A 23,946-nucleotide genomic window follows, 5' to 3' on the forward strand; every position below is an offset into this window, starting at 1 on the left:
ACAACAACTCCAAGCAGCACTACAGGCTGGGGACAGAGTGGCTGGAGAGAAGCCAGGCAGAGAGGGACCTGGGGGTACTGGTAGATAGTAGCTGACCATGAGCCAGCAGTGTGCCCAGGTGGCCAAGAGAGCCAATGGCATCCTGGCCTGGATCAGGAGCAGTGTGGCCAGTAGGACAAGGGAGGTTATTCTGCCCCTGTACTCAGCACTGGTCAGGCCACACCTTGAGTGCTGTGTCCAGTTCTGGGCTCCTCAATTCAAGAGGGATGTTGAGGTGCTGGAACGTGTCCAGAGAAGGGAAAAAAAAGCTGGTGAAAGGCCTGGAGCACAGCCCTGTGAGGAGAGGCTGAGGGAGCTGGGGATGTTTAGCCTGGAGAAGAGGAGGCTCAGGGCTGACCTCATTGCTGCCTACAGCTCTCTGAAGGGAGGCTGTAGCCAGGTGGGGTTGGTCTCTTCTGCCAGGCAACCAGCAACAGAATGAGGAGACACAGTCTCAAGTTGTGCTGGGAAAGGTCTAGGCTGGATGTTAGGAGGAAGTTCTTGCCAGAGAGAGTGATTGGCATTGGAATGGGCTGCCCAGGGAGGTGGTGGTGTCACCATCCCTGGAGGTGTTCAAGGAAAGCCTGGCTGAGGCACTTAGTGCCATGGTCTGGTTGATTGGCTAGGGCTGGGTGCTAGGTTAGACTGGATCATCTTGGAGGTCTCTTCCAACCTGGTTGGTTCCATGATAAATAGTATTGCTGTTGCTCTTCATTTCTACTGGTGTTTCATTACCTTCTTAGAGCTCTTTGTTGTGTTTTCCTTTTCCACATTTCACTTTTAGTTCTGCATTACACTTTCACCAAAAACTCACAATAGATAATTTTTATAGTCTTACAGCTCATCACTGGTGCATCACCTAGAACAAGCCATGCTTCCTTGGTAGAGCTTGCAGTGAAAATGGTTGTGTTTAGAATTACTCTACTCGTGACAGTGGTGCTGGTGGCAGTGAGAAATCTGATGTTGGTCATCCCTCCAAAAGCTACTCTCCTGATCCCACCCTTGGCTTACATTTGGAAACACTATCACTATGAAGTCCACAGCCTGTGTTTTGTTTTTGTGGGTGGTTTTTAATTTAAAATGAAATCTTGAATTCTGCAGGGTCTGAATATACTACATGGAACTCCCATGCATCAGGCAGGTCACTAAACAGAGTAATTTGGCTGAACATCTAGTAGCTTTGGCTCAAACTTGACAAATCCTGACCCTTGGTACAGAAAGAACCAGATAATTGCTTGGTTATATATATACAGAGGCAGTAAAACTGTAAGTTGTTAATACTTTAAACCCAAACAAACACAACAAGAGAACTTAAGTGATTTTTTATTTCTCACACAAAACCAACAGAAGGATTTTGTTCCAGTGGTGCCATTTTCATACTATACACAGAATTTATACAGTTTTAAATACTTTGTTTAATAGCAGTCTGTATTAAAGTTGCATAGGTAAAACTACATAAGACACACTGCAGCATACAGCAAATGATTAAGTCCACATCTTTCTCCTTGATGTCCAGTATTTAAATCCAGTTGCTGAAGAGAAGCATTAAGTGCTGCATCTAGCATCAATGATGAACTAGTGAATACATGAACAGCTATTATGGACTACAGACAAATGTACAATGTTACAGAGTAAAAAAAGAAATAAAACCTCATATAGAAGTAGAAAATATTAATATTAAATCCTGCTTTAAAAACAGTAGTTGACTAATTCATATGCATGAAGTCCCTAAATAACACCCAAATTGCTGTCTCTGCAGTTGTTATGTCTTAAGTATATTCAAAAATTCTCCCTCCTTTTTCACAAAACACTCTTTCAGGTTTTTCCTGGTTTGAGCAGTCATCATCCTTCGCAGTATCGCAGACCATTTGGTAAACATAACAACTGAACCTCCTGTTAGGCTTCTGCTCTATATGTAATACAAGGTCTTTGTCAAAGTAAACTTCGTGACTGTAAGTCTGAAATGAGAAAAAACAAAAAAGTCTGATTGCAGTCTCCCTTTCCACAACTTGCTAATACCCATACCATTTTCCTTAGGGAAATAAAACCATTTAATACTGGTGACCTCCATGACCAGACAGAAATTTTGTGTAGATAGAATCATAGAATCATAGAATCAACCAGGTTGGAAGAGACCTCCAAGATCATCCAGTCCAACCTATACCCCAGCCCTAGCCAGTCAACTAGACCATGGCACTAAGTGCCTCATTGAGTCTTTTCTTGAAGACCTCCAGGGATGGTGCCTCCACCACCTCCCTGCGCAGCCCATTCCAATGGGCTGGCAGCTCATGGTTTGGACAGATTCACTCTGTGCTGGATCAAGAACTGGCTGGATGGCAGAGCCCAGAGAGACTGTGTAAAGGACAGAATTTTAAAACCTCTGAGAGGTTTCCCACATGCCTGTTTTAGGAATCTTAGTGCAGTTAAGAACATCTAATTTAAGGTCCTATGTTGCTTATGCAGTCAATTCTAAAAGAGGTGCCAAAAGGTGGTGAATATTTCAGACCATCTAAGTTGGATGCCCACCTAAACTTGAACCATATGAACAGCCTATTCCATCTCTCCAAATACATGCAGTGAGATTCATGCTAATTCTATGTATGAGTTTTTCAAGTTAAGCTAGTGAGACTACTTACAAGTTGTAAAGTTAAGCTGATGTAGCTAGTCAGACATTATCAAGTCATACATCAAGCTACAAGCTACATCAAGTCTGATGTAGCTAGTCAGACATCTAAGGACAACCCCTCCCTCAGCCAAAAACCCAAATAAATCAACCAACAACAAAAAACTAATCTAAATTTCAAATCATGGAACTATTCTCTGATGGAATACTTAAAATATTTGAGTTACAGTAGGTAAATGGGTATGGGGAAGTGTTAGTGTAAACAAAAGTCAGGAGTTCTCACCACATCCCAGGACTCCAGTAATGGAATACTCTTAAGTAGAAGCCCATATTCATTACAATGAATGTCAAAGTGAGCTCTTCCATCAGCTCCTATTTGAGTAACTGCCACAGTGGATAAGAAATCCAATTCATCTTCATAATCCACAATTTTGAATGTCTTATGAAAAACAAAACAGGTTTACATATCAAACAAATTCACATGCCCCTCTTCCTAAACTTCCCTTTCTTTCAGGTAAAAAAGCAAAACAATAAAACATTGTAGTTCTAAGCCTTTTCAGCCTGATAACCAACAAGCCTATTTTTCAACACAAGCTGTCCACTGTACTTCAGCAAATTGCTTTAAGACAGAAAAAAAGTAACATGCTGAACAATCCTAATGTGCAATAGATGTGTTTTAGAAATATCACAGAGAAAAATAAGTACTTCAAAAGTGGCAGAAGAAACATTTAAACTTCATACTCTCTCTGAAAACACGATAAAGACAGTACAGCCTGAAACCATTACTGGTTTCAAGGGGATGGGTATGCTATGGCAGTTCCATTCACACAAACACCTGTACGCTCTGTTCAGATCTCTCCCTCACTCCAGAGAGTAAACGACAGTGAAGAACTGAGACCAAACAGTGAAGACTGTGAGCTGGCTTACTTGCCTCTGTCTCACTGGTGTGAGCCTGGTTACATACTCTTTTAAGTTCAAGCCAGTCTTTTTGTTCCATGATGGAAAAGTATCTAAAATATCTATTGGAATCACAAATTAAGTGTAGCAGCAGGGGGAAAAAAAAAGCCAAGTCTTTTTTTTGGTTGTTTTTACAGTGGATAGAAATGAACTGCAGATGTTAAGTGTCTGTCCTGTATTTTTACCATAGTAAAATCCATTTCCTTAGAAAACAGAATAGAAATGACTGCCAGAAACTGATGAATTTTAACTGCTGTGCTCATGCAAATCACATCTCTAACTCTAGACAGAGCTCAAAATAATCTTTGTAATCTTTTGAAGATGCAAACTAGTGGGATGTTTTCACTCTCAAGAAGCAGATACTTAAAGTGTTAAATACCTTATTGTAAAGGGTTAACCCTCCCGGGGGGGAGAGAGGGGGTGATCTGAACCTGACCCCAGGTCCTCCAGACTCCTCCCCGGGGGCATGGTCTGAACCTGAGCCCAGGTGCAGTGGATAGCTCACTCCCACTTCCTGTCTAGCCCCCCTATAAAACCAGGGGAATTTCCTCTTTCCTTCTCTCTTTCCTTGCCTTCCAGCACCACCCTTGTTCCTGCAGCTGCTCCTGTTTTGCCACGTGGTCATCCCACCACGTGGTGGATATTTTCTGGAGCCCCCATTACAAGAAGGATGTGGAGATGCTGGAGTGTGTCCAGAGAAGGGCCATGGGGATGCTCAGAGGGCTGCAGCAGCTCTGCTATGAGGACAGACTGAAAGAGTTGGGGCTGTTCAGTCAGTGAGAGGAGGAGGCTCCCAGGTGACCTTCTTGTGGCCTTCCAGTATCTGAATGGGGCCTACAAAAAAGCTAGGGAGGGACTTTTCAGGCTGTTAGGGAGTACCAGGACTAGAGGGAATGGAGCAAAGCTGGAGGTGGGGAGATTCAGAGTGGATGTGAGGAGGAAGTTGTTCAGCATGAGAGTGGTGAGAGGCTGGAATGGGTTGTCCAGGGAGGTGGTTGAGGCCCCATGCCTGGAGGTGTTTAAGGCCAGGCTGGATGAGGCTGTGGGCAGCCTCATCTAGTGTAGGGTGTCTCTGCCCACGGCAGGGGGGTTGGAACTAGATGATCCTGTGGTCCCTTCCAACCCTGACTGATTCTATGATCTCATCTTCCTAAAAATCTACCACCATTCATTGCCATCTATCTGGTTGTGCATCTATTTTTTGTATCTTGTTTTCCCTTCCCTATACCTCTTTGTAACTCCTCTACCTCACATACCTTCTATTTATTGTTGAAGGGTTTTTTCCTTTTAACTTCCAAATTGAAGCAAGACTATTTATTTGGGTGTGGTGTTTTGCCCTCTTCCTATCTACATCTAATTGTGGGGGGAGAGTGGAAGGCATCCTATTACTATATTAGTTCTGTTAGCTATATCTTGAGTCTCTGGGAAATTTAAACTAGAACCAAGGCACCTATCCTGCAATCTAATCAGAGGAATTGGGAGACAAAAATAGAGAAATTAAAGACTAGAGGAAGCTAAAGCAGATTAAAAAAGTTTTTTGATACTTATAAAGCATTTTATGAAATAAAGGACATAGTTGAACAGAGAGAACAGTAATGGCTTGTCACATTAACATCTCATTTCTGTGCCAATGGAGTATCATGGGGCAGAAGATCAGCTCTTAAGAGACTACCCAAAGCAAATATATCAACCAAGGAGAAAAGACAGACAATAAGAATAAATGAATTGGAAGACAAAGACAGCCACAGAAGAGGAAAAAAAATAGCTCAGAGATTAACACAGCTAATTGCTACAGCCACCACCTGAAAAAAAAAGAATGACTTCTGCCCATCTGAACATCTTAATCCATGAACTGCTGTTCCTCAACTACATCAGTTACCTCTTGTTCTGGGTCATCATCCAGCAAGTTGAAGCGCTTTTTCACCACGCGACCAGAAGCTGTTACAGTAACAGTGTTGTTCACCTTTGGAGGGAAAGGAAAAAAGGTACTGTAGTCTTTAGAGCATTTTAGTTTCCTCCTATCTATCTGACAATATTTATGGGATGTCTTTTGCTTTCTGACCTTGCTTTAATACCTCTGACCTTATTTTACTCATTAGCTACACATGGTCTTTCTTAGTGCTGATGTCTCATTTATGAGGGTTCATAAACTCAGGGTCTTTAGATGAGATATTGAGGTTTATTCATATTCAGTCCTGTAGGAGTGGCAAAGGTTTTCTGCCACCATAACTAGAACAGAAGTGACCACATCCAAAAGACTGGAATGAGAATTAACAGCCAGGTCATCACTAATGATTAGTGATGATTAGTCATCGTGAACTTGTTTCTTACACTCTTACTTCCAGAAGATGCATCCTCAAATTGCTGCAGCTGGTTTCACTGAACTTACCACAGAATCACTTTTGTTACGAGACCTTCCCATCAAGTCCAACCACTAAACTATGTCACTCAGCACTGCATCTACAAGTCTTTTACATCTCTCAGGGGATGGTGAGTACCCTAGTCCTGCAGGCTGTGCTATTTCTGTTACAAACCAGGATCCTCTTGACCCCCTTAGCTATTGGGGCACACTGCTGGTGCATACTAAGCCAGCTGTTGACCAGCACCCAGGTCCTTTTCTGCTAGGCAGCTTTCCAGCCACTCTGCCCAAGGTCTGCATGGGATTGTTGTGACCCAGGTGCAGGATATGGCACTTGGCTTTGTTGAACCTCTTACAACTGACCTCAGCTCATCAGTTCAGCCTTAATCCCTCTGTAGAGTCTTCCTACCCTCAAGCAGAACAGTCAAAACTGGGTTAGAAGTGTCTTAATAATCAAGTCAAAAGGAAAAGGCATGGCACAGACAGATCAGAGCAGCCAGGCAGAGAGGGACCTGGAGGTACTGATAGATAGTAGCTGAACACGAGCCAGCAATGTGCCCAGGTGGCCAAGAGAGCCAATGGCATCCTGGCCTGGATCAGGAACAGTGTGGCCAGTAGAACAAGGGACAAGGGAGGTTATTCTTCCCCTCTACTCAGCACTGGTCAGGCCACACCCTGAGTTCTGTGTCCAGTTCTGGGCCCCTCAATTCAAGGGAGATGTTGAGATATTGGAATGTGTCCAGAGAAGGGGAAAAAAGCTGGTGAGAGGCCTGGAACACAGCCCTGTGAGGAGAGGCTGAGGGATCTGGGGTTGTTTAGCCTGGAGGAGGCTCAGAGTTGATCTCATTGCTGTCTACAACTACCTGAAGGGAGGCTGTAGCCAGGTGGGGGTTGGTCTCTTCTCCCAGGCAACCAACAACAGGACAAGGGGACAAAGTCTCAAGTTGTGGTGGTGGGGAGGTATGGGCTGGATGTTAGGAGGAAGTTCTTCACAGAGAGAGTGATTGGCATTGGAATGGGCTGCCCAGGGAGGTGGAATTGCTGTCCCTGGAGGCGTTCAAGAAAATCCTGGATGAGGCACTTAGTGCCATGGTCTAGTTGACTGGCTATGGCTGGGTGCTAGGTTGGACTGGCTGATCTTGGTGATCTCTTCCTGGCTGAGTCTATGAATTGGAACTCCCATTTATTTGTTCTAACCACAGCAAAAGTCACCTAAGCAAACCCTTAAAGAAAGAAACTGTATGTCAAGTCATTAGATGACAAATCTCACCCCTTCTAAATTAAATGAAAATTTCATTCCTGAGTGAATGTGGACTATTGATACACAAACATCTCTGTTGCAGAAGCTTCAAAATTAGTATTGCTGATTTCAGGGGCTTTACTATATGCTGAAATTATAAACATTTGCTTTTATGCAAGACATAACTTCAAAACAACTGCTCTTCCAGGTCCTGCCAAAAACCCTTCTTCTTGAGTGTGGTCTTTAATTTCTTTGGCATTTGTCTTTGCACTTTGTTATCACAAAAGACATCATAAAACAACCAAGGTGATTTAACAGCACACTTCTATCATAAGGTTTAGATCATTCCCTCATCACTTCCTTCAACCTTTCCCCATCCTTCTGACTTACTGATGATTCTAGTTTTGTTCTGTTCCAGTTCAGCTCTCCAAGAAAATACATGAGAAGAACTAAGGGTTCTGGGTTATTCTGTTACTTTACTGCACTGATTTGATTCCGATTTGGTCAGATGAATGCCAGATTTGTCACAAGAGAGTGACAGATGTGCATGACCAGGAAAACAAACAGACTTTTGGAAGCAATATATTCTCTTTATTGTCTTACAAACACTCACTTTTAAGTTAGGAGAGACTTAAAACCTTTTTAGCATTTGTATGATCAACTTACCTTAACACCAGAGATGCACACAATTATGATTTGGTGGCCCCTTCTTTTGAAGGAAGTCTATCACCATCTTAAAAGTATTGCTTTGTATCAGGGACACATAGTTACACTGCACATCATGAAGAATGCTGAAATCTAAAGGGAAGGCTGGAGGTTTCAGAAAGCTATCCTGAAAGCATTCCTGTTTTCAACATTTTTTTCATACAGCTCATAGTCCAATGAAAACATGGAATATCCTTATCTAAACTTTGAGTTAAGCCCATAAACCAGCACTTGCTCATATACAGAAAACACCTGAAAATTGCCTACACTCACACACTGTGATCTGACACTGAACTCACACAGTTTTCTCTGTTGGCCACTATTGTAAAATCTTCTGCAACCTCCATTTGTTCTGTATTACTTTTGACTTCCTTAAGCTTCAACACTCTACAAAAGAAACAGAAATTAGAAAGTCAATCAGGTATTCAAATCCACCTACTACAACACTTCTATATTTACAATTTGTGCAAGTTTGAAGCTAGCTAGAATGTTTTGGTGAGAAAGAACTAGATTACAGGCTGTGAAAGACAAACAAGGGTGATGTCTACTTCACTCATAGGCTTGCTGAGTGGTGTAAGAACAAGAATCCAAACATAGATAAGGGGCTACTCCTGCTGGGGAGTTCTGAGATGCATTTCTCTCTCTAGCCTCTCTGCTGTCTCTCTGATTAATCCACTTTGCTTCCTAACCCCCCCTGGCTGAACCTCCATTCTTCCTTGGGACTGGGGTAAGGATGAGAGGGGTGGGAGAAGGTGGAAGGGTGGTTGGGAGCCCCTCCTGGGGACTCACATTTCAGATGGGGCTGCTGTGTTTCTGTATTGCCTTTTACCTTGTATATTTCTGTATCTAAGTGTATATACTGTAGATATCTGCTTGTATATTGTGCTAAGCTGTAAATAAGCTTCGTTCAAATTTCCAAAGCCAGCTGAGTCTAGTCTGGGTGATTTCCAAAATGTGTGTGTGGGGGGGGTAACACCCAAACCACTACACAATTTTAAAACATCAGCTATATTAAAAGATCAGGAGTAACTCAAATTGAAATAAATTGTTTTTGTAATCTATGATTCTATGAAAAATTAATCTTTGAACACTTCTTATATCAAAATCTAGTGTTGCCTGCCAGTGATCACATTCATCACACAGAAATCTGAAGATACTTGCACCAGAACTTCTGATTCTGACAAATACATTTTACAGTTTCTACAGCTTGGTGAGTACTTTGTCCTGCAAACTGTCCAAGTACTGGATTTATGCAGTCATGCAACTTTTTCTCTTAATGACAATAAAATTTGAGGAAAAAAAGGCTCATACTTTATCAAATTTGGTCCCACATGGATTATTCTGCCTGACATATCTGGATGGAAATATATCCAGTCAGGTTCCAATGAACAGCATTTCATCTCCTGTATGCCATTTTTTGCCTGAAGAAGGAAGAAAAAGCTTGAAATACTACTTGAAAGTCTCACATAATGCATTTAAAGAGGAAACACAGAGCTCCACTCTACATACCTTTGAAGGTGTTTAAGTATTGCTCATAATCATAACCAAAAAGAATAGCAGTGGAACAACAACAACAATAATAAGCAGTTCCAATTCTTAAGATACTACTACTACAGAGTTCAAATTCTCAAGATAGTCCATGGAACAGTTTCTTTTGATATGCAGAAAGGAATTACCTTGTAGCACAGCTATACATGGTTCTACCTCTCCTGAAACTAAGCTCAGCAAGAATTTAGCCTACACTCTGCAAACATTTCAGCAATTCCAGCAATCTGTAAAAGATAATGAGGTGTGTGAAGACACAAGAAAAGCATTGGCATGAAATATGACTTGAGTTTGCAATCTCAGGCTTAGCTTCTTTTGTGCAAGTACTTGTGGAATGTGTGAGTTTGGGAGAGCTTTTTACTGCAGCTATGAGCTAGTCAAAGTCTTGGGATTTTGTCTGTGGCTGCTTCTTGTTAACATTTTAGCAGACCTTGGTTATTAAAATTTTCAAAGGTATGAGTCCATATAGGAAAAAATAAGGTGAGAAAGGGTAGTACAAGTCCCTTTGAATCAAAGTTGATCTTTGGCTATGGTTATGAAAGGTTGTTTTGAAAATACCAGACAGGAATGGGATCAGGCTAATAAAAGAGAAGAAGACATTTAGAGATGAGAAGTTTTTTAGTGAGGAACCCTGAACTAACAGGCCTACAAACTGCCTGTATTACAGAAGTGTCTTCAGGTCAAATCCAGATCCAAGTTAAAAGCTGAGATGAAGAGTTCACTCAAAAGACTATATGATGACTAGTAGTACATACACAGAAATAATTAGGAGTACTGAGCAATAAAATCTTTCTAGGGAGAGAAGGATTAAACTGAATATTAAATGCTTTCCAAGGAGTGAGAATGTACAAATCAGGGATAAACTATAAACATTAAGGAAACTTATTTTGCAGGTTTTTAAAACTTAAAAAGCTACTTTATTCATGCCATTTGGTAGGCTGACTAATTAGAAGTACATTAAGATGTTAAGAGTGCAAGGAGCTAGGTAATGAGATTCTGCTTGAGCCTTAACCTTTAAGGTGGGAATACATTACTGTGCAGCACTGAGAGTGCCAGTTATATTGGAATGAGGATATATCAGAAGCAGTTCTAATTCAGAAGAATTCAGACTCCACTGACAGCAGATTTAACACTGTAGGGTGATTTCTGTGAGGGGACCACAGTGCAAAACAAAAGTGTTGTTACCTCAAGCACTACTCAGAAGTGATGAAGACAAATGTGTTAAACATGCATTTCAGAGAGGCTGCTATCTGAATATATTACCAAAGCATTGTCTTTCAGAGAACAAATATGGAAGATTCCTTTATGTTTTTTCTTGTTAGGTGTGATGATATAATGCCAAGGGTAACCTCCAATTTGAAATGCATTCTCCAGAGAAGCTGCTTCAAATAGCAAAGGTGGAGTATCTGCAAATATCCGGTAACATTAACACCATTAGTAGCAGAACAATCATATTTCCATTGGTCCTTACAGTCCTAGATTCCAATAAAGCTATCCATTCTTCAGAACTTTTGAGAACTGGTGCAAAAATACTGTCTATGATTATTTTCTAGTACTAGCTATGCTACCTGTCCTAGTGTCCAGGCACACATATGCAATTCCCCATGGAAGATTACTGCCTTCTAAGATCTTCATGCTGAACTGCTCTTCTGATACTTTCAACTTAACTTCAAATGAGCTGGATAAGCACAGGGACAGCAAACAACTGAAATTAATCCAGCTGATGTGAATGAGAGAGGATGTACACACAAACAGACCAAAAAGCACATCAAAAAGGTTGTTATTCTTGTGGGGAAAATAGTGATAAATAGTTGGAAATGAGCTAACAGGAGGAATTTCAAATAATATAATTAAATGCATAAAGATGCTCAAATGCAAATATTCCTTCTCCTTTTATGCAATATAGCAAAATAGTGTGGACCATAATGAATCTAATCTGAAGCTGACTTCATAAAAATCAATAAAAATCTAGCATGTTTTTGTCATCAATGGCAAAAAATAGTAGTTTTCCCTTTAAGCTGAAACGCTTTTAGAAAAACAGAGTTCTTAGCTGGACTCCTGTGTCCCAAAGTCTCATTCAAATCTTGAGTTATTCTTGTCCTGATCCAGATCCAGGTCTTAGCCAACAGACTAAGCTGTCACATGACACCAGAAATTATGATTACATAGTACTTCTCTTATTTATTTGTCTTTAGAACTACTTGACCATTTAGACTGCAACCTATTAGTTCAACGCCCATGGAAATGAAGTCTTTCCAAAGCTAGAATGCAGCTGTCTTCTAGTTGTCTTTTGGACTAACATAGAAAATGGGAGGTTCTGCACAAAACTTAAAGTACAGATTATAAAGCCAAGGCATCTGCTGTAAATGTAGGGAATGTCAAAGATGGAAGCATAAGCAGAGGATCTCCTGATACTAAAATCTCTCAGAAAATTGAGCCAAGAAAATCTGTTAAAATTTTAGCCTATCAATTTTTTACGTAAAGCTTACATAGCCAATCTGGTAAATGGCCTTAAAGAGAGTTAAATGCCTTTTAAAAATACATAAATCCTAAGTAATACAGGCTGCTGATAAAATATGCCTTTCTTTTTATCTTCATTTGGCAAAAAATTGCAAGACCAACAACAGAGTCACCCTCTTGCATCAACTCCCTTTCCTGCTACGTGTCACATGCTCCTGTTGCTTAAGACCTCCTGTTCTCATTGTTTCTAAGTCCTTTCTCTAGCACTGTTGGTTTTCAATATCTAACTGATCTTTTCTATTCACTTAGCTCTCCAGCCTTCAGCACTAATAAGTATTTTTACTAAATGTAGTAAGTAAAAATTAAAAAAATCAAATCTCAAGAAAGTATCCTCCAGTTTCTCTCCTCATCAGTGAAGAGCTGTAAAGTATGTGGTAAGTGCATGGTATCCTGTAAGTTTAGACTGTTAGACAGTTCCCCTTGGGTACCTAACCCACCATAAAGCTGGCACTGTACTAACTGCTGTCACTTCAGGCAATTTCTGTAGGAAAGCTAGAATTAAATAAACATGAAAAATCACAGAGTTTGATTATAGTAAATACAGGCTTAAATGCTGCTAAAATCTCACTCATTGAACAGTCAGTCAGTCAACTGCTTCTTAAAAGAAAACAGCTCAAAACCCACAGGAATGCAACTATCTGCAAAGAGCAGCCATGGCAAACGTCTGACAGGAGTTCCAAACTTCCAAACCACAAATTCTTGAATATGATTCAAGATGAGAAATGTTTTCTCCAGTACACTGGTTTTGAATCTCAGAACTGCAATGATGTATAAGATATGAGAACAAATCTGGTATCTGGTACAGGCTTCCTATTAAAGCTTCCACAGCACGTTTTCCACAGGGCCCCTACCATTAAGTTGTAGTTTTGCAGACTGACACAGTGAAGAAAACAAAGAGAAACTTCTCTGTGCAGAACCTAAGATATCAGCTATAGGAGCCTATCACTTCGTTTTGATAAAACATTGCATTAGAAGTGACCCCATTCACTAGGTAAGTCTGTGTTTTATCTTTGGGCATCTCCTTCATTTATGTAAACCTGGTTTAGTTTGCATGTTATTATCTGACACTGTTTGCAAACTTAAAAGATCAAAAGCATTTTTTTATGTGAACAGTAAAATTCATTTAATACAAAAACATTCAAAAGTAAAGGAACTAAAGCATGCATTATTTGATATTGGTGAAACATACTTCCTTTTCTTCTTTTCAATGCCTCAAGCATGAACTTGTGAGAATGTATTCTTAAAGTTGAAAAAAAAAAACATCAAAGAAACCCTTGGTCATTCATTAAGATGCTTAGCAGCAAATGCATCAACAGAAATTAGTGTTTGGTTTCAGAAAAAATAAAGATATTACATAAAGCAGAACATTCTTAAGTTAATGATTTCAGGCTAAGAATTATTTGTAATAGGTATCTTTTTTCTTCCTCATGAATTAATTTTAGTGAAACAGGCACATTTCTGACAACTTGGAATTATCAAAATGCAATTTGGAGAAATTGTATTCAGTCTCTTTGAATTCCCTCTACCAGTTAGATTAAATATTCTCACCTCTTTTGCTTATGTGCCATATACTGTTTCTTAGTTGTTATTAACAGCTGCCCTAGCCCTTCCTCTTTCCCAAGAGCAGTTCTGTCTCAGAAATAAGGGGTTTCCACTTCATGCATTGCTTATGAAGTTCTTCAAATATGCTTATAAAGTTCTTCAAATAGCTTAGTTGCTGTATTAGTTCTCTAGGTAAACCCTGTGGAATTATTTTTTGTGAACCAAAGCACACTTTTACTGTAAAGTAAACCCAGAAATAATACAGCTACAGCACAATATGAATACAGTAACTTTTAAGGTTTTCTTGGTGTAAAATAAGTCATAATTAATCCATAAAAAGCAACCAGCCAAGATAATACAAAGATCATAAATACCTGTTATTTTAATGTTACGTGGAAGACCAAATGGATACTTTCCTACAACTCCCGCTTGACCATTCCAGTTGAATTCATGTCCCAAATCAAATGGCTGTTCCATGAACTAAAATGACATGGGGAAAAAATAACTTTATTGATGTTTATTTACTTGCATTATAGGCTGGATGTTAGGAGGGAGTTCTTCACAGAGAGAGTGATTTGCCATTAGAATGGGCTGCCCAGGGAGGTGGTGGAATCGGTGCCCCTGGAGGTGTTCAAGACTGGATGAGGCACTTAGTGCCATGGTCTAGTTGATTGGACAGGGCTGGGTGATAGGTTGGTCTCTTCCAACTCGGTTGATTCTATAATTCTATGTTCCTACTGACACCTTTATCTTGTTAGGTACTGTCTGAAGTGTTATTTTTGAATTAACATCCCATTTTTGATTGGAAGAACAGAAACTCAAAGAACTGTAGTTCTGTATCAGAGCAGTTTTCAGTGCTCATCAGTGTTTTGCCTTAACACTCACCTCTAACTACAGACTAGGTGTGTAAAGTCGAGCACACATTTACATAGCTCCTCCCTGAATGCACTGAAGTGCCTGTCTGACCCTCTATGTTTTGCTTCCTCTAATTGGTTTGGGTAGAATTTTCCACAGGTGTACCTGTTTGCATCTTCCAACTGTAAATAGATATAGGCAAGAACTCTATCCTTTGACACATCTGTGTGTACCTATGTGGCATTTATAACTTGTTGCACCAAAACAATATGGAATGTGTGAAAAGTTTGTTTTTTTCATTACCTGTTCCAAGATGGTCTGGAAGTTATAAAGCCTAACCAGACCCATGCTATACATTACAATCAAGATTCCATTAGATACAGCAACATCTGTCACACTGTTACCAAATATCTGGAAAAAAAAAAAAGGAAAAGAAAAATACTCCTTTAGGGAAGAAATAATTGAGAGGTAATGTGAAATTCTGACATGGTGTCCTTAATTTTGCAGTGCTTTCATTTTTAATTCTGACCAAATCTTAAGACCAGTGATTTGGTTCCTGAAGTTTTCTGTACTACTTTGCACTGCAAGATCACCTGAGGTTAGGTAAGTCATATTCTACAAGCACATTTATTCTCTAGTTGAGTCTCAGTCTATCAGGATATTTTGTTACCCAGTTATTATCATACTTGAATAGATTATATTACCAAGCATCCTAAAGGAATGTTAGCTAAGCTCCCAACTCAATGTAGAAGTATTGATTTCAGATGTTCTGTTCTTTCTTCATCACCAGAGTAAGCTACTAGTCTAATCATGGCTCTATGATAGAGTACAGCTGTACTTAAATTGTATTATCCATCTGTCACAGAATACAGAACTCACTCTGAATCCAAATTATGCAGTAGCCACTTGTGCCACTGTTTAACACATATCCACTGAGAAAAAAAATCACCAAACTAATGAATAGCATGTTAAGTTTATAGGCTTTTTAAAACAGAGATGCTTGGAAATGCAGAGTTTTCATTTCTTCAATCTGAATCACTACATGAAAAAGCAATTAAAATAGGGTGGATGAAAAACCAGACATGAGATGGAAATGTGTTTGCAGCCTAGAAGGCAAATGATGTCCTGGGCTGCACCAGATGAAGTGCAGCCAGCAAGTCTAGAGAGGTGATTCTGTTCCTCTACTCTGCTCTGGTGAGACTGCATCCATTTCTGAAGGCCTCAGCACAAGGACAAAAACCTGTTGGAGCTGGGTCCAGAGCAGGTCACAAAAATGACCTGAGGTCTGGAGCACCTCTCCTATGAGGATGAGCTGAGGAAGTTGTGGCTGTTCAGCCTGGAGAAGAGGCTGCAGAGGGAGATTATTGCAGCCTTTCAGTAAAACGGGCCTGTAAGCCAATCTTTTTAGCATGGCCAGTTGCAACAGGGATAATGGTTTAAAACTAAAAGATGGGAAATTTAGACAAAGTACAAGACAGAACTGTTTTACAATGAGGGTAGTGAAACACTGGAACAGGTTAATCCTTGAAATGCAGGATGCCCCATCTCAGAAAACCTTCCAGGTCAGGTTGGACAGAGATTTGAGCAACCTGATCTAGTTAAAGATGTTCCTGCTCATTGCAGAGGCAGGTTGGACTAGATGACCTTTAAAGATTCCTTCCAACCTAAAGCATTCTATCATTCTACTGATCTATACCAGGCTTAGCATTGCATTCACTCTTTCCCCTGCTGTGTGTATTCTCAAATCTCAAATTCTGCCCTGTGGTTATTCATAGCTGTCACTATTATACTGTGGCAAATACTCAGTGCAGGCTCAACTGAAGTACTTTTTCAGGTGCTTCGCCTGCTACGAGCATGACAAACCTGGCATGCCATTCCTAACTAGACTGAGAATACCTCTGATACCAGTAATAGTTTTCTCTAGTCCTAAATACTAATTTTGAACAGAACAATTCACAATAGCCCTAAAATTGAATGAAAAATGTTTAACCTCACTCCTTCACTTGTCAGCTCAATCTCAATTACAGCCTCAATCCAACCCAGTGCCAGCTGAAACCCACTAGTAGTTCTCAACCCCAAATGAGACTGTAGCTCACAGAGTCTGCATGTTTGTACTGTTCCATTTTTAAGTTGCATCCAGAGCTTTCTTGCCTTAAAATAGACACTTTTTTTCACCAGAACAGTAAAATTTGCCATCTGGCTTGAGGTTTCTTAATATACACAGGCTAACCTTTACATCACAAACTGACCTCAGAAAGGTTATTTGCTTGTGACTGATAAAGCAAGACATATATCTACATTTTGCTGCTCAAAATGTATTATCAGTGATAATACAAGTTTGAAACATCTGTAACTGCCTATAGAATTCGTAAGATCATTGCTAGTGGTGGGTCAGAAGCACATTTGTCTTTTTTAAGAGGTGAAATCTACCAACACTTTGGGATTACCTAATTCTTACTACTGCTAGAGACAAAAGCTAAAGTCCTTCTACATGGTCAAGACTAATTGAATAGAAGAATGCATTTTTGTTTTCTCTTCTGGTCATCTGAATTAAGAATCCTCCCCTGAACACTCCTATTAGAGACAAGAACACTACTACTAACAAAAGTTTCAAAGCACTATGCTTTCACAAGCTCTGAGTTTGACTTCTGAAATCCTGGGACAATCCTGTGCAAACTATGCCTCTCATGCAACTACAATACTGACCATGACTAACAGAGGAATTAACTCACCTTTTTGTTTATTTCTAGCATTCCAATGAAAGAAAGAGGCAAAACTTGAAATACAGCGAGATAGAACAATACAGACTCTTGGATACCAGCCTGGGAAAGAACAACAATACTGAATGCAGTTACTATAGCTGAGGTACTTATAGAAAGTAAGCCATAGTAATTGACTATAATAATACAGCATAATATCTCCATCTCTGTACATTTGTTTTTCATCAATTTTGAATGACACTGCTTTAACAAACTTACCTGCCGTGCTGCTGCAGGGAGCTTATTCTGAGCTGACTTTACAACCATTATCTCTTGAGGAGTATCCCAGCTCAGATACCTGTTTGTGACAAGAAAGGTCTACCTTGATCATTTCAAAATAATAATTACTTCACATAAATTATAATCTACTAAAACTAAACAAATCTGCATTTAGGTAAACTTTTTAGTATCTGAGTTGGAAGGGGTGCCCGAGATGTTTGCTGCTTGCAATAATGCAAACCCCACAGAATCAGGAATGGCTTAATTCCTAGTGAATTGTGATACACATTTAGAAAGCAGGAACATGTTATCTTTCTCCTTCACTTTACACAGTACTCAAGGTGTGGCCTGACCAGTGTTGAGTACAGGGGAAGAATAACCTCCCTTGTCCTACTGGCCACACTGCTCCTGATTCAGGCCAGGATGCCATTGGCTCTCTAGGCCACCTGGGCACATTGCTGGCTCATGTTCAGCTACTATCTACCAGTATCCCCAGGTCCCTTTCTTCCTGGCTGCTCTCCAGCCACTCTGTCTCCAGCCTGTAGCGCTGCTCGAGGTTGTTGTGGCCAAAGTGTAGAACCCTGCACTTGGCCTTGTTAAATCTTAACTTTATGTTTTATGAAGTTTCTTTCACAAGATCCTCTCCTAGCAGGCTGCTATCACACTATTAAAGGCTGCAAAATTGTCAGAGAAAAACCAAGAGCAGCCTAGTTTTTGTGGGGTTTGTGGAACTCAACACCAAATTTGAGACCATAATACTTAAGCTGCTGAAATTCTTCCACAGAAAACAGCATGCAGGAAGAGGAGTCCTGGTAATGTGCTAGGCTAACGAACCTTCAATCAGCCATAGAATAGTACTAAAATAAACAGGGTCCTTTCTCCAATAGAGTATTAATGATTGCTAATTAGATAAAACCTAGTCAAAGTTTAATACCTGAATTTGCAATAGGAATCAGCAAGGTATATTTTTTCCAGTACTTCTCCAGTATCAGCACAAAGACGGAGAAGCCAGTTCCGCACTGTCAAGACTATGAGGGAAGATTTATAGTCTGATGGACTTGGCAGCATTTCTCCCTACATAACAAAAGATTATCAAGGAAAAAAAAAACCTTTGTACAAGGAAGATACATAAGGTTTTGTCATAGTAACAAGAAAGCAAAAGTTAACATACATTCCTCCAAAACTAAAGCTGTAAAGCTGCCTACCAATCACATCAGAATCTCTTAAGCTCTTGTCTTGCTAAGTAGTCTGACTACTACATAAACTCTTACCACACTTTTTGCAAGTTACCTCTTCTAGAAAAGATACCTTTTAAAACTTCCTTGCCTTGCAAAACTGAAGTATAACTGTATATCCATCTAATTGATACCAGTCTTGAAGAGATAAAGTACTGCAGAATAAGACATTCAGTGGTAACTCAACAGTAATTGATAAGAACGGTGTTCAAATCACCTTATTTTAAGACATCTCAAGGATGGGACTAATATTCCTAAGACCTGTGGACAGTGGATGAAAGAAAAACTCCACAAGGAGGAAGGAGAGCAGAACAGCTTTTGAGCAGAGTTGCTTTGTTGAGTCCTCAGTTTTTTTGCACAACAGTGCTATAGTAATAAATAATCTTACCAATGGGCATTCCAATAATAAAGCATCTTCTATTTTTTCTGACTTAGAACACTTTGGCTTTTGATAAAGTATTCTTGGTTCCTGTGCAATGCTGGAGAAAAATGATAGTCGATCATCAGTCAACTTTACAAACTACTTTCTAGCAACAAGTTATTTCACACAGCTTCGTGGCAGGTCAGAAATCTAAACATCTTATTTTTACTTTGTAAATATAACCTGAAATTGCTTACAAAATAAGGCCTAATAAACATTAGTTTGTGTAACATAGTATTTAGAAGCTAACCTTTGCTATATTTTGGTTTGATGTTGTGGGGTATCTTGTTTTGTTTGTTGGTTTTGGTGTGTTTTTTTGGGGGTGGTGGTGCTGTTGTTTGTACATTACAAAACTAATGGTAACATTTGTACTTCAGTGATACACATCAAAATGAACACTTATTTCAGAAACTGACAATCATTCTGGAACCTTTCCCTCAAGCTCTTCCTCTGTTGCCTTTCAGAATAACAAAGGTGTGGCATTATGTACAGGTATTTTGAAAACAAAGGAACAAACAAAACAAACCCTAGTGCTAGAATAAAAGCTTCATACTGTGCAAAACTTTTCCACTCAGGAGGAGGTTAAGTCAAAAATAAACCTGAAAGATGAGATGTTAAATAGGTTAACTCAGTACTGGAAAGCATTCAATGTAGGAATAAAATATAGCTAAGCAGATTTAGATCCCCACTCCAAGTAGTGTACATTTAACTCTCATCAGTGACTTGCACCAACAATTAATTTGTCTTTCATGTACAATATGACTGTCTCAAAACTGCTCTGGCAGCAATTTACTCAGCAATGCAGTTTTCCAAGTCCCTGATACTTCCCATATGAGGCAGAGGCAGGGACAAGGTCTGATGTACCCAGGACATCTCAACCTCTACGCTGTGCTGCCTCATAAGCTGTGTCTCCACAGCTGATCGTGAAACTTAAGAGTCAATCAGATCAGAGAACTGATCTGCAAAATAAACTAAAATCCAACTGTGTGCTGGATATCTACATGAACAATGGTTTGCTGCTTTAATACAGAATTCACAGACATAGTATCAAGCTCGTTACATCGACTGATTTTGTGACACATTCTTTAGCGTGCTGCTAGTTACAGCATCACAAAGAACTACTGTTCGTTTGGGTTTTAGTGCACAATTACAAAATGGTCATAATCTTTCACTCCTATTAAACTCCTCTGACAGATGAATTTACACAACACCAGTAAGATCACACTTCCTTTCACCAAAGCAGGTATCATGTTAAGGCATAGTAGCATCTGAGTGTAATTTAACAAAGATTTATGCACCTGGGTATTCTCGTTTCACAAATTGATTCCAGTCACTTCACGGGAGCTATTTTGATGAGTAAAATTAGTGACATATCTAAACCAGAATTACACTCTTAAAATTATAAGACAGGGTAACTTTAAATTGTTAATTTATTACCTGCTAATACAGCACTGGTAATTGTCTAAGTAAATCCTTCCTCTTTCATAAGCAATAGGAGATGCAGAATGAGTAGTCCAAACATTCTTGAATGTAGTGCTTTCCTAAAAGAGACAATGGTTGTAATGGTGACAGTTCTTGTAACAAATCTTGCTTTGGGGAAATATTTTATTTTGCTCCTGCACCACAATAACTTTAATGGAATCCTTGCTGTTTAATACATAAAGAAAGCTCTTACAAAGATATATAAGCTATTATGAACAGCATAAGTAATGACTGCTTTGTCATTAACTTGCCTGCATTATAATAGAAAGCAGCAACTAAATTTTAATGACAACTTTTTAAATCAAGGAGAAAATTCTCCAGTGTTAATATGTACACAACTCTTTTATATGCAATGAACTGAATTTACTGCACACCTGATTCCATTCTGCTGCTGGTGTTTTGTGTAAAAGGCAGAAAAAACGTGTTTGCTGTTCTTTGCAAAAAGTGCCTTAAATGTTAATGGGGTGAACTGCTCAAAGTTTCTTGCATGCATTGGAAACATCAGGACCTCTATACCATTAACCAAGGTTTCAGTCATCCCCCTCCCCACAAAACTCAAGTGTTACACACTAAAACACTTCAGCTGACTTCCACTAAATGTTATTTTTAATATAACACAACTGTCAGTCCTCCTCCACACATTCACTTCCACGCATTTCTATCATGCATGAGAGTGCTAATAGCTGTGATTTAAAAACCAAGTTCACTTGATTCGGTAATTAGTTTAATTCCTATTTTCCCTCCAACACAGATTTCACTGACGCATTAAGGACCTCTGCTGCTCATTTATTGCGAGAACTCCAATCAAATCCAAGCGATGCTCCCTAAAACACTGTGAATTTAATACTGGTATTAATTAGGATAAACGATATGAAATCTTACAATAGGCTATTTCTAACACAATTATTAGGCTTACACCTGCTTCCAGAGTTTTTCCACAGCATAGTTCTCGATGCATTTTTAAAGTCTGAGCCTCATGCAATAAATGTAACCACGCAGAAGTTCAGCCAGCGCCAGAAAGCATTACCTGACATATAATCTTCCTCAGGAGTCTCAAGTTTTTCCTGTGGCTGACACCAGCGTCTCTGGCATAAAAGCCGTGGGCCCTGCGGGTAAGGAACCGACAGACATTGTGATCCCTAGGGATCCGGGAGGCAGCCGGGGCGGCTGTCTGCGGGCACATGCCTGGGCCTCGGTGCAAGCTCGCCTATCTCCCCAGCTTCTCTCTGGCCTGGCCCTGGCCGGCCAGGCGAAAGGCGAAGCGGGAAAAGACGGGAGCAGTCCTTTACTGACTCCTAAGACGCACACCGCGACCTTCCGAGGGGACCGCGGCCGCCGCAGCCGCGCCGTGGAGGGGCGGAGCCAGTACAACGTGCTCCGTAGTGCAGGCAGCCCCCGGACTGGGTGCGTACTGCGTCTTCCGGCACTCCCGGGGATGAGTTGTCGCAAATGCGCAGCGACAGCAGCCCCGCGTTGTCCCCGCGGCTCGCTGGGTACTGTAGTTTTGGCGGGCTGCATTCCGCGGCGCGCCAGGACCACCTCTCCCAGCATGGCCCGCGGCAGGGACGGGCTGTGCCGGGGCGGTCGGGCGGAGTGTGGCGGCGCTGCCGCGGGTGAAGCGCTGCGCGGAGGCCCACGAGGCAGGAGGACGGTTGCTGCGCAGAGGTTGGTGAAAGCCGCCGAAAGTGGCTACGCACTGCTACCCGCGGAGCCGGGACCTCCCGCCTCTGGGCTCCACTGCCTTACCCTGCGCTGAAGGGAGTGAAGTGAACGCAGGGGACGCTGGCATGTGGGGCGTGTAAATGGAAGCGTTTTACCCGTTGTGGGTTTAAATAAAAGCAGGAAAGTTCTCTTAGTGATAGTTGAGTTAGGGAAAAGAGGCTACTTGCATTTCCTTTCAGGATCATTCTTAAGGAGAGGAAATCCCCCCGGAGGCGGGCGGCGGGACGTGGCGCGGCAGGGCCGGCGGGGCTCCCCTCGGTGTGAGCACCCACCCGGGCGGGCAGCTGCCAGCGGCGCCGGACGAGCAGGGTGCTTACGGCATCGCCCGCGGGTGGGCGGGAATAGAACGTACCCGGACTTGGCGGGGATGTCTCTACGATTTTAAGGGATTTGTTCAAAACTGGCAGTGTGCCCAGGTGGCCAAGAGAGCCAGTGGCATCCTGGTCTGCATCAGGAATGGTGTGGTCAGCAGGAGCAGGCAGGTCATTCTGCCCCTGTACTCTGCACTGGTTAGACCACACCTTGAGTACTGCGTTCAGTTCTGAGCCCCCCAGTTTAGGAGGGACATTGAAATGCTTGAGCGCATCCAGAGAAGGGCGACGAGGCTGGTGAGAGGCCTTGAGCACAGCCCTACGAGGAGAGGCTGAGGGAGCTGGGATTGGTTAGCCTGGAGAAGAGGAGGCTCAGGGGTGACCTTATTGCTGTCTACAACTACCTGAGGGGTGGTTGTGGCCAGGAGGAGGTTGCTCTCTTCTCTCAGGTGGCCAGCGCCAGAACGAGAGGACACAGCCTCAGGCTGTGCCAGGGGAGATTTAGGCTGGAGGTGAGGAGAAAGTTCTTCACTGAGAGAGTCATTGGACACTGGAATGGGCTGCCCGGGGAGGTGGTGGAGTCGCCGTCCCTGGGGCTGTTCAAGGCAGGACTGGACGTGGCACTTGGTGCCATGGTCTAGCCTTGAGCTCTGTGGTAAAGGGTTGGACTTGATGATCTGTGAGGTCTCTTCCAACGCTGATGATACTGTGGTGCTGTGATACAGTGTGATACTGTGATACTTCCAGAGCCAACAGCAGCTTCCTGAAGTATAAGACACTTCATTTTTTCATTGTTAGATCTATGTCCCTAAAGTTAGCACTATCGACAGCTTCTTGTCAGCACAGCAGCTGATGAGTGTGGATGAACTGCCAGAGGCCAGGCGCACAAATGGGGCAATGTTTTATGTGTGGAACCTTTACTCTTTGCTGCTATTGTACTAAAAGACAGATTCCTGTGATTTCTTCTGGTGCTTCACAGTTACTTGGATGAAGTGAGCTAAAAAAAACAAACGTAGTGATAGCAGTTGTTTCTCCCCAGAGTCCTCAGTGTGATCTGCATGCTGCCTGGTGGATCTGCAGCATTGCCAGAGCCGACAGGGCAGGTTGCACCTAAGTAAAGGCCTTGTGGACGTCCAGAGGCTTGCAGGGCTGTAAATCAATGAGGTGCTCAAAAGTTAGACGGTAGTAAACTTTGTATGGCTGTTTCTGTCCTCAGCATCTTTAACAGTAATGTGGTTTATGTTTAGACAAGTCATCTTTTGGTTGGTAGCCAATACAGTCGTGTCTTTTTGGTAAAAATAGGATTAAAACCCAATTTAAGTGATTGAAAGATGAATTTGGAGACTTAGGTGTATGTGTATGCAGGTAAAATCGACACAACTTTTCTTTCCTGGTTTTTGGTTTGGTTTTTT

General features: G+C 41.2%; 2 protein-coding genes across 18 annotated transcripts in view; one reads left to right on the top strand and one right to left on the bottom strand.

The window, feature by feature from the left end:
* Positions 1–1,346: 1,346 nt before the first annotated feature.
* Positions 1,347–22,519, bottom strand: DCAF17 (DDB1 and CUL4 associated factor 17). 4 transcript variants are annotated; one of them, XM_064162943.1, is made up of 15 exons: positions 22,391–22,519; positions 21,529–21,607; positions 20,457–20,560; positions 18,987–19,077; positions 18,298–18,437; positions 17,364–17,442; positions 17,118–17,207; positions 14,689–14,796; positions 13,905–14,010; positions 10,732–10,874; positions 9,235–9,344; positions 8,223–8,310; positions 5,499–5,582; positions 2,946–3,101; positions 1,347–1,997 (listed from the first exon to the last, which is right to left on the bottom strand). In XM_064162943.1, coding segments are annotated over exons 1-15 (1,569 nt in total). In that variant the 5' UTR covers positions 22,393–22,519; the 3' UTR covers positions 1,347–1,808. The 4 variants fall into 4 exon arrangements, with proteins under 4 accessions (XP_064019013.1, XP_064019006.1, XP_064019017.1 ...); XM_064162936.1 differs by lacking the exon at positions 22,391–22,519 and having other exon boundaries at positions 21,529–21,684; XM_064162947.1 differs by lacking the exons at positions 17,118–17,207; positions 22,391–22,519 and having other exon boundaries at positions 21,529–21,684.
* METTL8 (methyltransferase 8, tRNA N3-cytidine) overlaps positions 21,842–23,946 on the top strand; it is a 66,136-nt gene continuing 64,031 nt past the window's right edge. For 13 of the 14 annotated variants that reach the window (XR_010306664.1, XR_010306656.1, XM_064163045.1 and 10 more), the window contains exon 1: positions 21,844–22,166. Coding sequence is in view for 11 of the 14 variants with exons in the window: in XM_064163045.1 (XP_064019115.1) it covers positions 21,937–22,166 (230 nt within the window). In the remaining 3 variants the exon portion in view is untranslated. Of the gene's footprint in view, positions 22,167–23,946 lie in introns of all 14 variants that reach the window. The other variant, XM_064163030.1, reaches the window with a different exon arrangement.

The sequence above is a fragment of the Pogoniulus pusillus genome, chromosome 2, assembly GCF_015220805.1.
Source record: "Pogoniulus pusillus isolate bPogPus1 chromosome 2, bPogPus1.pri, whole genome shotgun sequence".
In the NCBI taxonomy this organism is placed as follows: Eukaryota; Metazoa; Chordata; class Aves; order Piciformes; family Lybiidae; genus Pogoniulus; species Pogoniulus pusillus.

Bases quoted from the DNA above. Each gene is read 5' to 3' on its own strand.
- DCAF17 (XM_064162936.1), bottom strand. From the start codon at position 21,684: ATGTGCCCGCAGACAGCCGCCCCGGCTGCCTCCCGGATCCCTAGGGAT. The intron at 10,875-13,904 runs GTATTTATGATC...GGATATTTGCAG, and splicing joins ACGTAACATTAAAATAACAG to ATACTCCACCTTTGCTATTT. The intron at 9,345-10,731 runs GTAATATATTCA...TTCCTTCTTCAG, and splicing joins CTCTGAAAGACAATGCTTTG to GCAAAAAATGGCATACAGGA.